Source organism: Ischnura elegans, chromosome 6, assembly GCF_921293095.1.
Source record: "Ischnura elegans chromosome 6, ioIscEleg1.1, whole genome shotgun sequence".
NCBI classification, from domain to species: Eukaryota; Metazoa; Arthropoda; class Insecta; order Odonata; family Coenagrionidae; genus Ischnura; species Ischnura elegans.
In genome coordinates this window covers 39,148,174-39,165,542 of record NC_060251.1, presented here as the reverse complement: position 1 = coordinate 39,165,542, position 17,369 = coordinate 39,148,174, and the positions used below count along the sequence as shown (strand labels likewise).

Genomic DNA, 17,369 nt, shown 5'->3' with positions numbered 1-17,369 from the left:
ATTTTTAATTATTATCTGACTAGACTATTGAAATCACATAATCACAATTTTGAGTCCAAACTAACTAAATAATATGCAATGCAGAACACACAAAACACCAACAATCATTTTTTTAAATACATAAGTGAAGAACTAGAAGCATGATAACACATTTGAAAACAATTACATTGATTCTATCATACCCAGGAACAGGTATTTTTAAAACATCTAAATGTTTGCGGCAGCAATTTATAAGAACCAAATCACAAAAACCAACAAAAAACCATTGCAGGTTCAACATCTATAATGCACACACATCCAATAATTTACATATATCTTTAAAATACCTGAGTGAATCAAACCCTGAATAATTAAATATAAACTCTATGAGTTGCAACAGAGTGCAATAACAAAAGTAGTGTTCCAGAATGTTTGGTTGAGCAGACAGAGTAAACATTAACAATCAAATCCAAAGAGGACTATAAATGCCTTTGCCATGGTAAAAAGTCATCATAAAAAATCAATTGTGGAAAACAAAAGCCAAAGATGGCCTTGTGAATTTTCATATTTTTAACACTATAAAAGTGCAAGTGCTTATTCTAATGGAAGACAGTTGATATTTGTAGCGATTTACATGTGTACCACCAGCAGACATTTAGTGATCCCCTAAATACAACCCTAGGGAATACATCCCATGGAGTTTCCTGGAAGTACATTAATCTCTCCAGGTCCTGTATCACAACTATGTCATCTCTATAGCATTAAATGCCATATCAGGTGTAATTGAAAAACCTTAAAAAAGCTCACTCTCCAAAAATGCATAAGTTACGATTCCTAAATGCATCGGGCTTATCCTCAATGCAATCCACAATGTTTGAAGGTGCTTAGCTTTTGACAGAATATGTGCATTTAACTATGTATTCAGTGAGTTTTTAGGATAATAAAACTATACACCCTTTTTTTTAAACACCTCTAACCTGATAGCATTATTATTTCTTCCCTGAATAAGCCCACATCTACAGTAAAATGCATCCAATACACCAAATACAGTATGATGACGCAGGAGGACCCAGGAGGACATTACAAAAACTTGGTTGCTGGATGATCTCACTCCATTTTATGTACCAGAAATATAATAAACTTCCTTTCGCTGCCCCAAACATTTCATTTTACTAACACCCATTGAGAAATAATAACACATCAATAAACCAGTTCTGTTCAGCTATCTTACATACATATGTCATCCATATTGATACTCCATCAACAAGTTTCAATATCAAGATAGTTTTACATGGCACATTAATAGCAATCTCTTCATTCTTTAGGGTTTCATCTGTTTGGGAGACATTTTCAAAGGCAGTTATGCTGATAAAAAGAACTATCAACTATGTTGACAGAAGTATCTACTACCCATGCCAATGATAACAGTGAGAATGGACTTATAGACATCAAAAGTTCTTCTGAATAAAAGTTATCATGGAGTTATGACAATCAGGAAAACTGGTAATGGTTTAGTAACAAAAAATTGATTCATTTAAGAGTAATACACAGAGTAAGTAGGCAAAAAAATTAGGCAAAATACTTCATCTTAAACATGATATATATAAATATTTTTTCTCAAAAGTCATCACGAATATATGCACTTGGAATAAAATGTGTTGGGCACAAGAATTTTTGCATCACTAGCAAAAATAGGTTATTAATACGTTACAGTAACATCCTTCGATCACATGTGCTACTTCTGGAGAAAAAATGCCACCTTAAAAGAACATAGCCATTTGCAAACCATGTTTTAATCAAGTAAGTATCGCTCCTTTGTAATGCTGATTGACCACCCTCGTAAATGAGTGGATACTGGGTATATTGATAAATTGATTAATTAATTAATTGCCTCGGTAAAGAAAGTTCTTCCATTGGGATAGATATGTCCATCTATGCTCCTCCTTCAACCTGGTACTTTTTGATCTAAAGGTCAAAAAGGTTCCCCAAGAAATGCGATAGTGCCACAAATGTTTGTTGGGGACATTTGCTTTCCACCATTTCGGTGTGCAATTCCAAAGCCATGCCCATGAAGACTAATACGACACGCTAAAGAGACCTAACCATCACACCTCAGAAACTGTAATGCTGTTGATCACCGCTACTTCTGTGCCACATATATGACGTGAACAGCATGGCTCACATAGCTGAATGCACACGAAAACTCAAATGGAAAGGATCCAAGTAATAAAACAAAACGAAAAATAAAACACTGGTGAAATGGATGAATTCGTCTATAATTCCATGGCAGGGGACATGTTAACATTAAGCACCTCCCTCATTCACCAACCTTCACTTGGCTGGCATAGGAATTGTATGCGTACACCCGAGCCTTGATTTAACTCAGTGTGACAGTGTCAGACCACTCATTCACTGTAAGTCCATGGTCAACTCTGGGGTAGGAAAGATTGGGGTGACTTGGCAGCGACTTGAGCATTTGTTTGCAAATTCCCTTTGCTCAAATCTGTAACTAGTAGGAGCATTCTGAGGATATGCAAAAAGTCAGGCACGATTTCTCAGGCAGCCTGGCAAGTATGACTGTAATCAACAATTGGTAGTCAAACTCCGCTACAGTTTCCCGATTATTACGCGAGGTCTTGGCGAGTATCACAAAATTTTATTTTCTGCAAGAAACAAAGTAAATCACCATTTTAGTTATCTTAAATACTGGTCTTAACCCTTTCCTGCCGGCACCTACAACTGGAAAACGTTTTCCGTGCGACGAGTAGCATGAGAATATTTTAAAACTCTCTTTACGAAGCTCTTTTTCGGGGGTAGGTTGCCTGGATATTTTCATCCCTCAGATTTGGGACCCAGCTCAACAGGTCACCCTTCCCTTACCCCAGCCACTGGGCCCTCTAACCCTTTCATAGCACGAATCCACAGTCAACTAATTGTGTTACTGTAAGAGGCGACTGTCATCCTCCTTTCCTCATTTCCCGTCCCATACAAACTCAGCGATAACTCCTTTCCTTTCAGCTCCCACGATTCCCCACCACCCAACCCCGACAGGAAGTGGCCACGTAAGGTAAGACATCTTCTTAAGAACGTGAGCTTGCTACGCACCTGAGAATAACAGAAAAACGCTTACCAGAGGGGGATGACAGCACGCGAGGCAGTCGGCGAGTGTACACGAACAAGGGAAGATAAAAGAGTGATTGTTGACAACATGAGTTGTTTCCTTTTTCTGTGCGATTTTCCTGATCAATCCCCGGGCGACGACGACGAGAGGACCTTGGCGACTTACATTACCAGTGTTTTTTTTTTACGAAAAATTGTATTGATTTTCAATAATTTACTCTTCTAAAAGAATTACTGATATTTTTTTAAGCATTGTGGAATATTAAACAGATTTCTAGCGTTTATAACTACAAAGTTGTTAAATGAAAGGTAATACCGCCATGAGTCCGGAAGTCCATTATTTTTAACATTAAAATTTTGCTTAAAAATTGCTTAAGCACAGAACAAAACAAATAATTAATTTCAAAGTATAAAATAATTGTGCTATGCAACAAAATATATCATTGAAAAATTATTGACAATATAACCACTTTGCAACGGATTTCTGGGGTGAGGATGATCATAAATAAGTGGGAGGATCAGCCTTTATTGCATGGGGAGTGGCCCTAAGGACTTGCTGAGCTGGGTCCCAGGCCGGGCCTGAATGCATCAGACAATAGCTACCTCAGCGGTCACATCCCTTTCCTCGCATCGGCCAGAGCCGATGTCCGTTCGTTTGCGTAGAAAAATCTGCGACAGCCAAACCAGACGTCAGGTGTTATGCGTATGAAAATTCCTGTCGGCTCCACCCGACGTCCTGCGCGAAACGATTAACTAACCTTATAAAGTAAAAACTCTATGTAGTGAACCTCTTTACATAGCAAACCTCCATACTTCATACCACCCCTACAGTCCCGTCTGATTCACATGTCAATTTAAAGGCAAACCTCTATGCAGTGAACTTCTTTTATCTCGTAAAACCTCCACTTATCATACCAAGGTTACACCCCCGAGATGGCCAAACTATCTCCGCAAATCGTACCGAGACAACTAGAGACCATTAACGCAGCTGCGATTACGTACATAGAATGACATTTTCAGCGATAAATGTTTAATGCTTATTTTTGTTTTCTTATACACCTTTAATATGCTGTAATTTTCACGTCAACCATTACTTATGGCCATTTTGTTCCATATGAGAGCATACCTAACAGTAAATTAGAAAAAGGAATCCAACTATCCTAATGATTTTAATTGTCTGTTAAATTAAGAGAGTTCACATTGTTTTCTCTCAAATCATTGTAAAAATCAAGCAATATCGCTCGCTTTCTGTTATTATTAAATAATAAATATATGTTTACTAATGCATGCATACTTATTTACACACATACATGTAATGGTTAAAAATACAGTAGTACCTTTCATTTCCGAAGGAAATGAAAAATTGTGCCTATCACTAAAACCTCTCCATAGTGAACCTCCATACATCAAAGTGCCCAAATTTTGGTCTCCTCCATTGCGATGTAAAGAGGTTTTACTGTATAAATATTACTAAAAAATGTTTTTTAACTAAATCCAATGAAATGAAGCATATATTAACATATTTATATTGAAAATATGCATTTTGAACAATTTCACATAAGATAAGAGGGAGGGGGTCGAGCCAAATCTCACGACATCTCACTACAGGGGGAGGGGGAGTTAAAAATTGCCAAAATCACCTCACATCATTAAAGGACACCCCCCTAGCTGACCGACCAATTGTGATTGAAAATGGAAATCGTTTATGGAGCAAGTCATATGTCTCTAACCAAGTCACATGACATGCACCAAAAAAAGCAAGGAAAAAATGAAAATAAAATTAAATATGAAAAAGGGCACGCTCAATATCCTAAATATAGCATGAGTGAAAAGTATAAAAATACTTGTAACAGCTGCCCTGCCCTGCAAGCAAACTTATCCAAAAACCCATAGTAGGATGATAATAAATGAGCTTGAGATTGGTGGCAAACAATAATTGTTTCATCTTGTGCAAGTTTTGGTACGCCAATTAACTAGCATAAGCCTACCGTCAAACACTATTGCATCTTATTGTGCCATATTTCTGTAATGGCAACGAGACCTAGGAATGATTTAACATGACAGATGAATCAACAATAGTGATTGTGGCACCACTATATTTCTTGAGGAAACTGTTGATCCATAATATGTACATAATCACCATATCTTGCCCCATATTTTACCAAAACTACACTGATAAGTGGCTACTAGTGGTTAAATAAAATTATCTCCTTTTTTGAGGTTTATGGTGATGAGTGAAAATATACTATTAAAGGAGCTGTGTAACTGGCTACATACATACTTCTTTGGAAGCATGGACTAGATTCTTTTAATAGGCATTTAATGAAAATTGAGATCACATCTTCAACATTTTTATTCAGATTTGAGCCTAAAGGATGGCAACGCAAACTTCAGTAGCAGCATTTAAAATTTTCGAATTATTTCATTATTGCAATGGCTTCCACGTTTATGTAGTACAAAGTATTCTTGTCAAAAACATGATGGGCAAAACAAGATGATATTAAATACATCACCTGTTGTTGTTAAAAAAGATTCGACTGTATAATGGGGAAATTTTAATCAGTCCGATAATATTTTCCTTTAAATTGTAAAATTCAAAGTCTACCAGTGGCACTTTATTTGGCATATGTACTTCATCAATAAATTGAAGATTCATTGATATGATCCATCTGGTATTCAAAATATCTCAAAAAGCACCGCAATTCAGCCATTTAAGTCATTAAAGAGAATTTTACATTTAGGTAGACACTTCAATTTTAAGTAGGCATATAATACAATTTGATGATTCATGAAGATATAAACCAGCAAAACTTAGGCTATTGTATTAACTAAAGAAATCTCTCAAAAACTGTCACTGACTTACTTTAGAAATTCAATTATTAGTAAAATCATTTATAAATATAGGTTATCACAATACTGGTCATTGAAAGCATTCCCAAATTAAAATTCCTTCACACTCATAAAAAACTACACGAAACCTTCAATCCACACATTCAAGAGTCATTAAACAAGAAATGTATGTGGTTTCTGCAGTAAAAAATCCACAGATAAAAAATTAATGGCATCATTTCCGTGAAAATGTTAAATTATTAATCTCTAAATCCTGTTTACCACCCAGTCTGAATGCATTCTTAGTTTAACAACAAACACAAATTAAAATACATACTTCAACTTAAAGTGACTAGGAGCAATGAACTTTGCTAATCACAAGACAGAAATGAGATCATAACCTAGGCCACTGTGAATGCATATAAACCAGGTTTTATTCAAGTATCCCGCTTCAGTTTTCTAACTGAATGATAATAACAGATAAATAAAATCTCATCAGATGAAGGATCTTGATTCAGCATCAACTATAGATAAAAGTGTAATGGCATTTTTTTGTCTTCTTACCTTTTTATCACCATTTTCAAGCTACTTTGTTGTGTTTTCGATGAATAGTTCTTCAATACCAAAGTAAAATGCCCCAACTAACTATAGATGAATCTAACAACATTGATGTTAACTAATACATGAACAGCTTTTCCCTACACTCTTGCCAAATTTCAACCTGTCTCAACTAAAACAGCAAGAACCTGAATGCATTAGTGCAAATAGTGCATTGCTTCAGGTGAGATCAATGTACAAGAGGCACTTATCACTTTATCTTCAACAACAAACAACACCACAGATGCCAACAAAACTTGAAAGCAATATTCAGGCAAATTGTCAGCAGGCTAAAATATATCAAGAACTTCCTTATTGAGCTTGCTTAATTGCTCTCTGAAAGTAAGATTCACAACATTAGTAGATGAAGACAACAATAAATTTGTAGTTTCAATTACAAGGTGAATCAAATGCATTATCAATTATCCCAATCACCATGAATGAATAGATAAAAACCTTTATCAAATCTTAAGCAAATCTCTTTCTGACACACTGATTGGTACTTTGTACCATGAAACAATTTGTTACCTTGAGGGACATATTTATTGTAAAAGAAGTTGACAGGCCCCAATGAACGAATAACTTATTCATTAGATTATTGAATGAAGAACATTCAGGAATTCACTTAGCTGACTTTTTTGCTCAAATTAATAAGATAAATCTTGATCTCTGAAGGCTATTTAGAAAATTTTATTTAACATCCGTCTGAGCCCATGATGGAATTCACAGTACTGATGTAGTTGCACAAAATAATCAACGCTGGCTAGACCAGGATAGCTACATTGAATGACATCGCAACTACCACCTACTAATACAAGTCATTTTTGTTATATGTATTCCCCTTATACCTTTCCACAGGAAGTTGTTCCAAATCAAATTTGTTAGTGGAAAAATGCACCTCCTACAGCTTTTGATGGCGTAACTTCAAAAGAGCATAATAAATCTCCATTACGATGACACAAATCAAATTTAAAGTGTTTTTTAAAGCAATTTAATCAAGGACATTTTTAAAATCTCCAAAATGTATTTTATTGTTTTCACCTGATTGAACTATGTGTTTACATGAACCTTTTTGCTTTAAATTTCATTATCAGTCCAATGCTTGACTGTGAACAGGCCTCCAAGTGGCTCGACCAACTACTTTTTCAGCCTAATGGGTTACCTACTCAGGGTGCCATAAGCACTGCTTCCAAGAAGAGACACATATCTTTGGTAACAACTAACAGATAAAAATTGAATTAAATGCAATCTCAGCGAAATGCCCAGCAAGACACAATAGAATGAATCAGATTTCTCAAAACCATTCAACTCTGGAAGAATCACATATTAACTTTTAATGGCACATAGCGTAAGGGCTCTTAGCACTATTCCTCACCTTTCTTTCTTTGTATTAATGATTTCTTGAAGCTCTTTGGCTATCTGAGCACCCACCATGGCATTATGTTGAACTAATGCTATATCTGCAAACAGAGTTAAGGAATAATGATGATTAGCCAATGTAATACAGAAGCATGGCTTCACAGACTAAAATTAACTATTTTTTCAGTTTTGATTTTATTAATATCTGGCTCGATTCAGCACTGGAATCCTAGAAGGATGTTTAGGTTTTCCAGAGACCAGACCAGCTGCATTTTACATGCACTCATGCCCTTGAGTTGTGAAAAACCCATAAAGGCAAGACTCGAACCCGTGACCCCATGATTGGCAAGTGATGACTTCACCCCACTGTAACAGGAACTGATTTCTCTCATACAGAATTCTACTGTCAAAATTACATTACATATTATTTTCTTCCAACATATTTCAAACCCTTCCACATTGCCCAACCCATAGCAAACAGGTATAGATTAATTATTTCTTCATCCAATAATAAGAAAATTAATAAACAATTGTTACGCCGCCAGGCGGCGTGTCCCCCCCGGGGAGATGCTGCCCCCTGGAGGAGTAGGCGTGAACTGATCGAGGTGGCTTGAGGGGTCACGACGAGGAGCAGTAAGGACAGTTGAGTCGAGAGAGCCGAGAGACACGGAGAGCAGTCGGGACAGCTCAAGTCCTGTTTGTATAAGTGTGACGAATAAAGTGACATAGAAGTGAAAGAGAGCGAGGCTTATTCGAGAGAAACCCAAGGTCCTTTAACACAATATAATTCATAGGAACAGGAGATTCATTTTTTACATTCCAAGCTGACAATTACTGACCATGGTTTCAACTCTTATGCCATTATCAATGGAGAAAGTTAACCCGTGAAGAGCTTACTAATGAGTTCTAGTAACTAAAGAAACTAAAGAAAAGGTTAAGGAATTCATATTATAAATGGTCCTACGGAGTAAATAAAATCATGTAGCAAAAATCTTCAGCTTTTTTTTACATATTAACTGATGCTTACTTTACCTACACAAAAAGCAGGTGACCAATCATACAGCACTCCGAAGATTCCTCGTTCTAAATTTTATCGCAACTGAGATAATAGATTGTAAAGGATACTGGCTGTGAGAGATTTTCCATTAGTCTTGGCAGCAACTTCTCTCAGAACATAGGGAGTCACATCTTTCCCTTTAATACCCTTCTCTTTCACTTCTTCCAAAGTTTCCTGTATGATTGCCTCGACATCAGCCATTTCTTCAGCAACCACTCCTTCAGGAGGTGGTGGCACAGCTATGAGAACCCCACTCTTGAGCTCAAGAGTTAAGTTGGCATGAATCAACTCTGCTGCTTCCCTTGGAGTTGAAACATTATATGGAGATAATAAAGGTTTCCCATCATCTCCAATCGCTTGAGGGGAGAAAAAGGATGGAAACTCACGCCTTGCTCCAAATGTGGCCACACACACTCCTTGAGTCTCCTAAAATCATAAACAACCAAAATGAAAATACATGAAAAATATTTAGGAATAGGGTAGTTTCCTTCATCAAAGAAAACAAAAGGCATTGATTGCGATTCATTACCCACCACTATTGTATTCATAATATACAAATTATTTCGTTCAAGAAATACCGGTTTAGACGAAAGTCAATGGTCCATTTTTATCCTTATTTGAAAAGGGCCAGATTGGAGCCCATGCGATGCCACTCCACGTGACGTCAGAGGGACCTAGTTTCTATACGAGAAGATAGGAGTTATACATCGTCTGAGGTTACCATTGCATGCATGAGGCGCAGAGCTCAGGGAAACATGTCTTAATAATCACTTATTAAAACTGCTAAGGTCGGAAAGTTTTCTTCATTTGATAAGGTATTAATAATCCTTATTTAAGCCAAGCGCTACCAGCCAGCAGGGTACTCAGCTACCCGCTAGCAGCCTGCGTCGTACCTGCGCTAAGCCTCGCCTCAAGGTCACCTCACAGGGTGGCAGCGGGAACCAGAAATACGTCACACGGAGAGAATTCCCGGCATTCATACTTTCGCGTCGCGTTTTCGCGCGCTTGAAAATTTTCACTTTTCATTTAATCGCGAAAAATAGATATCGTCATTTAAAAATCTAAAAGCATGAAATACGTACTCCAGGAGTAATAATCATTCGATTTAGGCAATAAAAAAATAATAGGAAACCACCCTATTCTTCATGCATCTAAATTCATTCACTTCCAAAATACCAATAATCAAAATTAGTCTCAATTAATCTTAGTTATAGAATGGCCCATATCCAGATGGTGAGACAGAAAATCACAGTATTCTTCCCATACAATTATCAATGGATCTCTTAATATCTGATATAAATCCTAATGACTTCTATTTTAAAAACCAAAAAGGAATATATCCCAACAGAGAAAATTAAAAATTCAGATCATCAACAAAAAAGTAAATAGTCTGGTGAGATAGGCAGTTAGGTACTATGTCAGGGTTCCCACTCTGACTAAATTATAAAATCAACGGTTTTTTCCGGGTTTTCACAGTCTAAACTTCATCAAATTCACGGTCTGTTCATAAGCCATCGTAGGCAGATATATTGATCACACAAAAATCACCGGCCGCACGTTAACTAAAAATTTATCACACGCGACAGACGCTATAAATGCAAATGCAGCAATGAAAGAGCTATCTCTTACAACATCACCTATGGTTAGCCAAATTCAGGTCCGTCTAAAGGTTGTGAATGGAAAAAAGGAGGGAACAGGGTGGTAGAGAAGTGAAGAAGTGTCTGATTTTTTGCCAGGGTTAACGAAAACTTTGTTTACTGGTCTTCCAATCACAGGCTCAAGATCAAGTCATTATGGCACACGAACCAATAATTAGGCTTCCAATATATGCGTGGACAGTGTCTGCGCGTGACTGACCTTAAAACAAGATCGATGTATCAATTTTTCTTTTGATCTGTCAATCATAGTTCTACAATCAAGTTTGAGAGATTTTAAAGGTTTTACACGGAAATTCACGGCTTATTCCAGGTTTTTTCACGGTAGACAAAATGATAAATGATTTTTCACGGCTTATTCACGGTTTTAAGGTTTACACGGGTGAGTGGGAATGCTGTATGTGCAAGAGAGATTGAACCATTCATAGGAAGGGAGGAAGACATAACTATCCTTTAAAGGGCTTAAGTTAAGAAATATGTTCAGTCCTGGAGAGAAAAATCTTACCACTCAGAGGCTGAAAATTTTTCAAGTCCCAAATTGACACCAAATTGGCAATGCCGCAGAAATATACCCCCTCTGCAAAGAATAACAAACACTCAGAGCGATGAATAGGGGCATTCTTCCCTACTAATCGCAAAGAATTTTGAAGCCCACGGAGGAAGATGTTTAGTGCCGGGATTTTTACTACAGGGTGGCCCTGGACGAAGTGGTGTCCTCTCCTCCCATCAATTGAACAAAAACCATTTAATCTTCTACACCAAAGGGAAATACCGAGGAGGGAAAAAAAAGGAAGCGACTCACCAACACATTACTTCTCGAGAACTGGGTAGCTGAATCAATGTATTTTCCAATTTGCTTTAGTGAAAATGAGATACTGAAGTTCACCAAGCTTCAAGCCATCACAAGATTTCTCTTTGTTAACACGTTGCGTACGGATGGCGAGAATTCTCGTCATTTTTTTCCCGACCGTTCCGGACGGATGACGAAGATTCTCGTCATTTAGGCGCGTCAACCTAAACAATTTTAAAGCGTACAATACGTATTCGTTAGTACGCTTTCAGTTGTTGTTCGTTATTCATAATGAATTAATGCATCATAACGTTTGATTGGGTAAAGTAATATATTCTAAACATTAGCTTTTTAACCATGTTTAAACCAAAGGCTGTACGCCCTAATAGGCACATATTTCCAAATCGGCGTTCCTAGGAATTTAAATACCCCGGTACGCAACGTGTTAACAGGGAAAACGAAATGTTCTCTACAGAGGCAGCTTCAGTGGAGCTCCTTTCCCTTGACCACCTAATACTTCAATGATGATTGTTTTAGAATATCTAAAGGCTTCAACTATGATTTGAACCTGGGAGCTTTCCATCATTAGTTGAGCTCTCTACCCTCCACCACTATACTCCCCAATTAAAACACAAAAATGACTAATAATTAAACAAAAGTTAGCGGAGAAAGTTACTAGTGAAGAATAGGTATGGTAATATGGTATAGAGCTCTTGGGGAAGGAAAGAATTGAGCAGCCAAAAATATCACAAAAACACGGCACTACCTACACAAATGTCACATTCCTTGTAAATCACGGAATAAAGTAATTTCTCCTCTTCCTTCTCCCTTCTTCCTAAAAAAATGTTCCAATTGGATGCAACAGTCTATGAACAATAAATTATATAAATAATACAATAAATCTGCAAAAGATAAAATGCATTTATCAGACATCCCAGCTATCTACTATCACTTACAGATTTGAAAATATTTAACATGAATCTTTTTATAGTTGCAGAAAAATGGCTATCTTACCATGACATATTCTACCAATGGATAAGCTCAAAAGTGATTTCACACAAAAAAACTGCAGGTCAAAACGTAATCCTAAATGGGCTCCAAAGTACTTCTGACGGGAAGAAGACCTTCACTTGAAACTTGGAGTTTATGTTGTTGTTTGCATATGAGGCATGGTTCAATGGCATTGCCAAGTTGGCGTCAATTCAGGACTAGAACATTTTGGGGTCCTAGGTGGTTAGGTCTTTATTTCAGGAACTGTACACCTCCACATTGACTACTCTTAGATTATACCCAGCCAGCCCATTTATGTACTTTCAATGTTAAATGTATTATACTTGCTATTCTTCTACAATAATGATGTCAACCAATATACAGTATCCAACAAAGGACAACAAGAAAACAGGGTAGCACAAATAGGCATTTAGTCAACAGTGAAGCATGGTGCACAACTACTTTTCGTATTATTAAGCGAAGCTAATTATATATGTACAACAGACTCCTAATTATCCGGCAGCAGTTTATCCCTGTTGCGGAATATCCATGGATGAGTACACAGTCCTCGTATGTTTTCCACGATCTTTACAAAATAAAAGAAAATTTTATGCAAAAGCACCAGGATACTTGCATTTAAATGTAAGGCTTCACCAGGCTTATTACTTCCATTAGAATCAACTCCACAAAATGGAATTATTTTATATACTTACAAGCAGGGCCGGCCTTAGGGCGGGGCGACCGACCAGGGCCCCGTGCTTTGGGGGGCCCCGCGTTCGTGAAAAAAAAATTAAAATATACGATAGTTTTGAAAACGCAATTTCAACTATGTATTACTGTATTGTTAAGTCTGTGCTAGACAAAAAATAATATTATGAAAAAGGAATAATAATGCAGTAATTTTTATTGTGCAATTGCATTTTTCAGTACAGTACTGTGTCGTGTGAGTGATAACAACGAGTGAGAGAACTTGACATGAGTGAGAGCGGGCACTTTTGAATTTTATGAATAAATTATAAAATTTATTTGTATTATACTATTTTTAACTCAACTGCGTGATGGTATCATAACGGCGTAATTATGAAGTCTGAATTTGGGAGGGGAACACATACTTAGCCAGAGAGTGGTAGGGATTCAAAATGCACGAGTTTGTAGATGGGATATAGAGTTTAATATTTTAAGTGAAGGGCCCCGCACTGAAGGTTCGCCCCTAGCCCCACACCTGCTAGGGCCGGCCCTGCTTACAAGTAATGTTTCAAGTTTACTTGGACCACTGCACTAACAATGCAGGAGACGATTAGCAGTGGGAAAAAACTCTTGAATAATTAATAAAAAACTATTTAATGGTTAAACAATCTGAAATTACCTAAGAGAAATGTTATCTACGATCGTTAATTGTATATTTCCTAACACTAATGTGTAATTACTGGTGAGGCCTTGCGGGCGGTTGAGTACCACCCAAAAGAACCGCAAACAAAGGCATGTTGCACATGGGCATGTTTACGCCATGAAAAGTCAGAGTCAAACTGGAGATGAAGGGAGTAGTAGAAGTGAAGGCAGCGGGGAAATTAGAATTAGATATAGCATGAGTCATAGCAAGGCATTCCCCTGCATAGACAATTCACCATGAGTACTGGTTTTCTTAACCGCTGCTGCACGATGGCATGATTGCACCCCCATTGCCTTCACAGGAGTTCAGTGTTTGTTTTCCAAGAATCGTGGTGCTCAATCGCAATCAGTGATCACGGATCCGCTTCCTGCAGCAATTGCATCCAAGGCAACTTGTGTGAGACGCGACTACATGGCATGTTGCCTCAGGCCTCGGGTACGATACGAGCGGCAAGTGGCGAGCGGCAACCTGAGCGGCACGTGAGCGGCAGCGGTGGCTACAATACGAGCGGCAATTTTCTAACCACTCAGGTTTCTCACCTCTTCTAACTTCAGTCTTCCTTTGTTTGGCAGTATTCTCACTACTTTGATGTTTCTCTGCTTACATTTTCAACTCCACTGAAGGATGAATCTACTGAGCGGCGAGTGGCAGTGGAAAAGAAATCGGTCTGGACTTGGAACCATGAGCGGCACTGGGCGGCACCGCTCACTGTCGCTCGCCGCTCAAACATATCATACCCACCCTCAATGGATTTACACGCAACTAAATGAGGACCGATATCAGAGCGGCGCCACTCACGCCGCTCGTATCGTACCCGGGGCCTCACAGTGTAGTTTCAGACTGCACTCAGCAGTTTTGAAGCATTTTTCTAAATCCATGACCTCATAGCCATGGGTGCGTGGTTTTCAGAGACCAGGTATTACAAATAGTAGTGGGAATATGAGTAAAATCACTTTATCACTGCTAAAAAGATTGAGGTCGGAAAAAAAAGCTCTTAATGATTCCGGAAATCAATCTAAAATAACATAAAATGTGCATAAATATTTTTAGATAGTTTTATTTTTATAAGTTATGATAATTATGTACATGAAATTAAAGTAAAAGTTTGGATTATTCATGCTTTTCGATTATTTGTGCTGCCTCTACCAATCATTAGCCTGGAAAATTGGGAGTTTGCTGTACATACTTTCAACGTAGCCCTGAAAATCAGTTCTATATTCTCAAGCACAACTATGATGACTAACACAAAAAGCAGGCTGATACTTACATTTCTGCTAACAATCTTGTACATTTCAAATAGCAAATTCATCTTCCAAAATGACCATAAAAATTTTCCATATTCTCAAGGAGTTTATTAAATTATCTACTACGTATTACTCACAAGGTATTCAAGAGTTTTCCCAACGTCAAGGATTGATTTAACTCCACTGGATATGACAGCAACAGGTGTTCTACCAAGTTCAGTTAAGTCAGCACTGATGTCCATGGTGGAACTAGCTCCACGGTGAACACCACCAATTCCACCTGAAAATTTTGAATTTTTCTTTTTAAGCAAAATTAACTAAGGCATACAGTAGGAAATGAAAATCATAAAAATGGTCAGTGGAGTGGCAACTTAAGTAATTTCCTATGACTGTAGGAAACAGAGAATGTTTCACTATGACACAGAATAATCTGCTGGGGCAGTGCATACATGAGCACATTTAAGTGTGCACTCATTTTGTAAAAAAAAAAATTATTAGGGTAATATTGTCTAAAAATCATTACGAGCACTCATTTTCGTTGTTTGTGGCCCTAAATTTGTTCCCACTAAAGCATTTGTATTTATTCAAAGTGCTTAAATTTTTTTTTGCCAGAAGTGGAAATATGCCGAGTGGATGTGATAAATATAAATATAATTTAAGGAGTGAGTCATTTATAGTAGCAAACAGATCTAAGTTAACATTATATAAATGCTGTTTCCTTTACATTGGGCCAAAGTTATTTCATTTACTGCCCGCTACAATTAAAAAAATAAATCCTCAAATGTAATGTTAAGACTTGCTAAAGACTGGCTTTTCTCGCAAGAAATAATAGAAAATTTATTTTGATGTTAGTTGTTTAAAACACTCATGTATCATTTAGTGCATTATTATTTTTTTTATTGGCATACATTTTGTTATTTGATGGTGGCTCAATTCTGGTCCAATGACCTTGGAGACCACCTAAAGCTCCTTCTCTTGTTATTTTTTGTACTCAGATTCAGAAGCATGTACAGTTATTTATGTAAGTATTTATCCCCTTCCATTCCCTATTCATCAGCTAAATGAATAGATATACTTAATGTAGAAAAACTCTGGATGCTTGGCACACAAGATACAAGAAGTGTGACCCTCCTTGGAATAGCTTGCCATCAAGGACAGACATACATGCAGTAGGGCTTGCAGACCAGCAGTCAAAGAGTATGGGTGCCAGGCAGTGGAAAGAATGCACTGTAGAAGTTCAGAGTCTACATTTGCACCGATCAGATCCTTGTCTTTCATTTGGTCTCTCCCTACGTTCACTTTGGTGTAGATGATAGCAAGCCAAGGTCATAATGTTTATTTGGCCACGAAAGTTCTCTCCCCATGTTAACCTTTTCCATACTAAAGACGTAAATATACGTGAGGACGTTTCTTGACCCGGGAGACGAAAGCCGTATATTTCCGTCTGAGATATTCCTGACCAAGAGAAGAAAGCCATATATATACGTTTTCTAGCTCTCCCCCTCATTTGACAGTTGCGGGAGTACGACGTCTTTGTTTCGGGACCCAACGCTGTGGGGTTTAGGCTTTACCCTCAGAATCTGGGAGCAGGTACCCTGACGCCTCGTCTTTCATTACCCCTCTTAGCGGTCCCTTACCGCTAAGAGGGGTAATGAAAGTCATACAATTGTTTATCCAGTCAGTTTTCGAAATAAATATTTGTTCTTTTCTAAAGAAATATAAACTAAGAATTGAATTCTTTGTCTTTTGAGCTGCGTTTACAATTTTTAAACAAAATTCTACGATAAATATTAACTTATATCTCGAGTTCTGTATAAATATCAACATGGAAATTGTTGCTGCATTAAATGCATTAATATTGACCTTGGAACTTCGTTTAAAATTTGAAAATGCTCAGAAAAAATGAGGAATTCAACTCAAAGTCTGCAATTTACATGCAGGCAACAATTATCCATGTGCTAAATACATATAAGCAATACATAAGTTGACCGTAAACCAATGCCGCAGGTATGATCGTAAACCGGGAAAGGAGGGAGCACAACTACCCTCGGAGTCCGAGATAATGCGGAGTCCCAGCGGGGAGGGGTCGAAAAAGGTTCCGCAAGACCCTTCTTAACAAATGTCCTCCAAAAATGCTCCGTACCATGAGAACGAAGAGTCTCTTGGGGCTCAGTACAGCTAAGACGAAAACTCCGCCATCTCGAAAGCGTTAATGAGTATCAGTCCAAATGACAACAATTTATTTTATCTTGAGATTTATGAATGTTGACTTCTACAAATGAATTTTTTTAATGTCCCCAGAAACACAATTATCAGAGTTTTCTCAAGTTAATTCACACTAATATGGATTTATAATTAA

At 37.5% G+C, this 17,369-nt stretch overlaps 1 protein-coding gene across 2 annotated transcripts in view; it reads right to left on the bottom strand.

Annotated features, from left to right (window-relative positions):
• LOC124160491 (pseudouridine-5'-phosphate glycosidase-like) overlaps positions 1-17,369 on the bottom strand; it is a 29,290-nt gene that overhangs the window by 7,470 nt on the left and 4,451 nt on the right. Inside the window, exons 5-8 of one of the 2 annotated variants that reach the window (XM_046536348.1) lie at positions 15,148-15,290; positions 9,010-9,367; positions 7,901-7,985; positions 4,771-6,861 (exon numbers count right to left, since the gene is read on the bottom strand). In XM_046536348.1, coding sequence (XP_046392304.1) covers positions 6,816-6,861; positions 7,901-7,985; positions 9,010-9,367; positions 15,148-15,290 — 632 coding nt within the window. In that variant the 3' untranslated portion in view covers positions 4,771-6,815. Of the gene's footprint in view, positions 1-4,770; positions 6,862-7,900; positions 7,986-9,009; positions 9,368-15,147; positions 15,291-17,369 lie in introns of those variants that run through there. The other variant, XM_046536347.1, reaches the window with a different exon arrangement.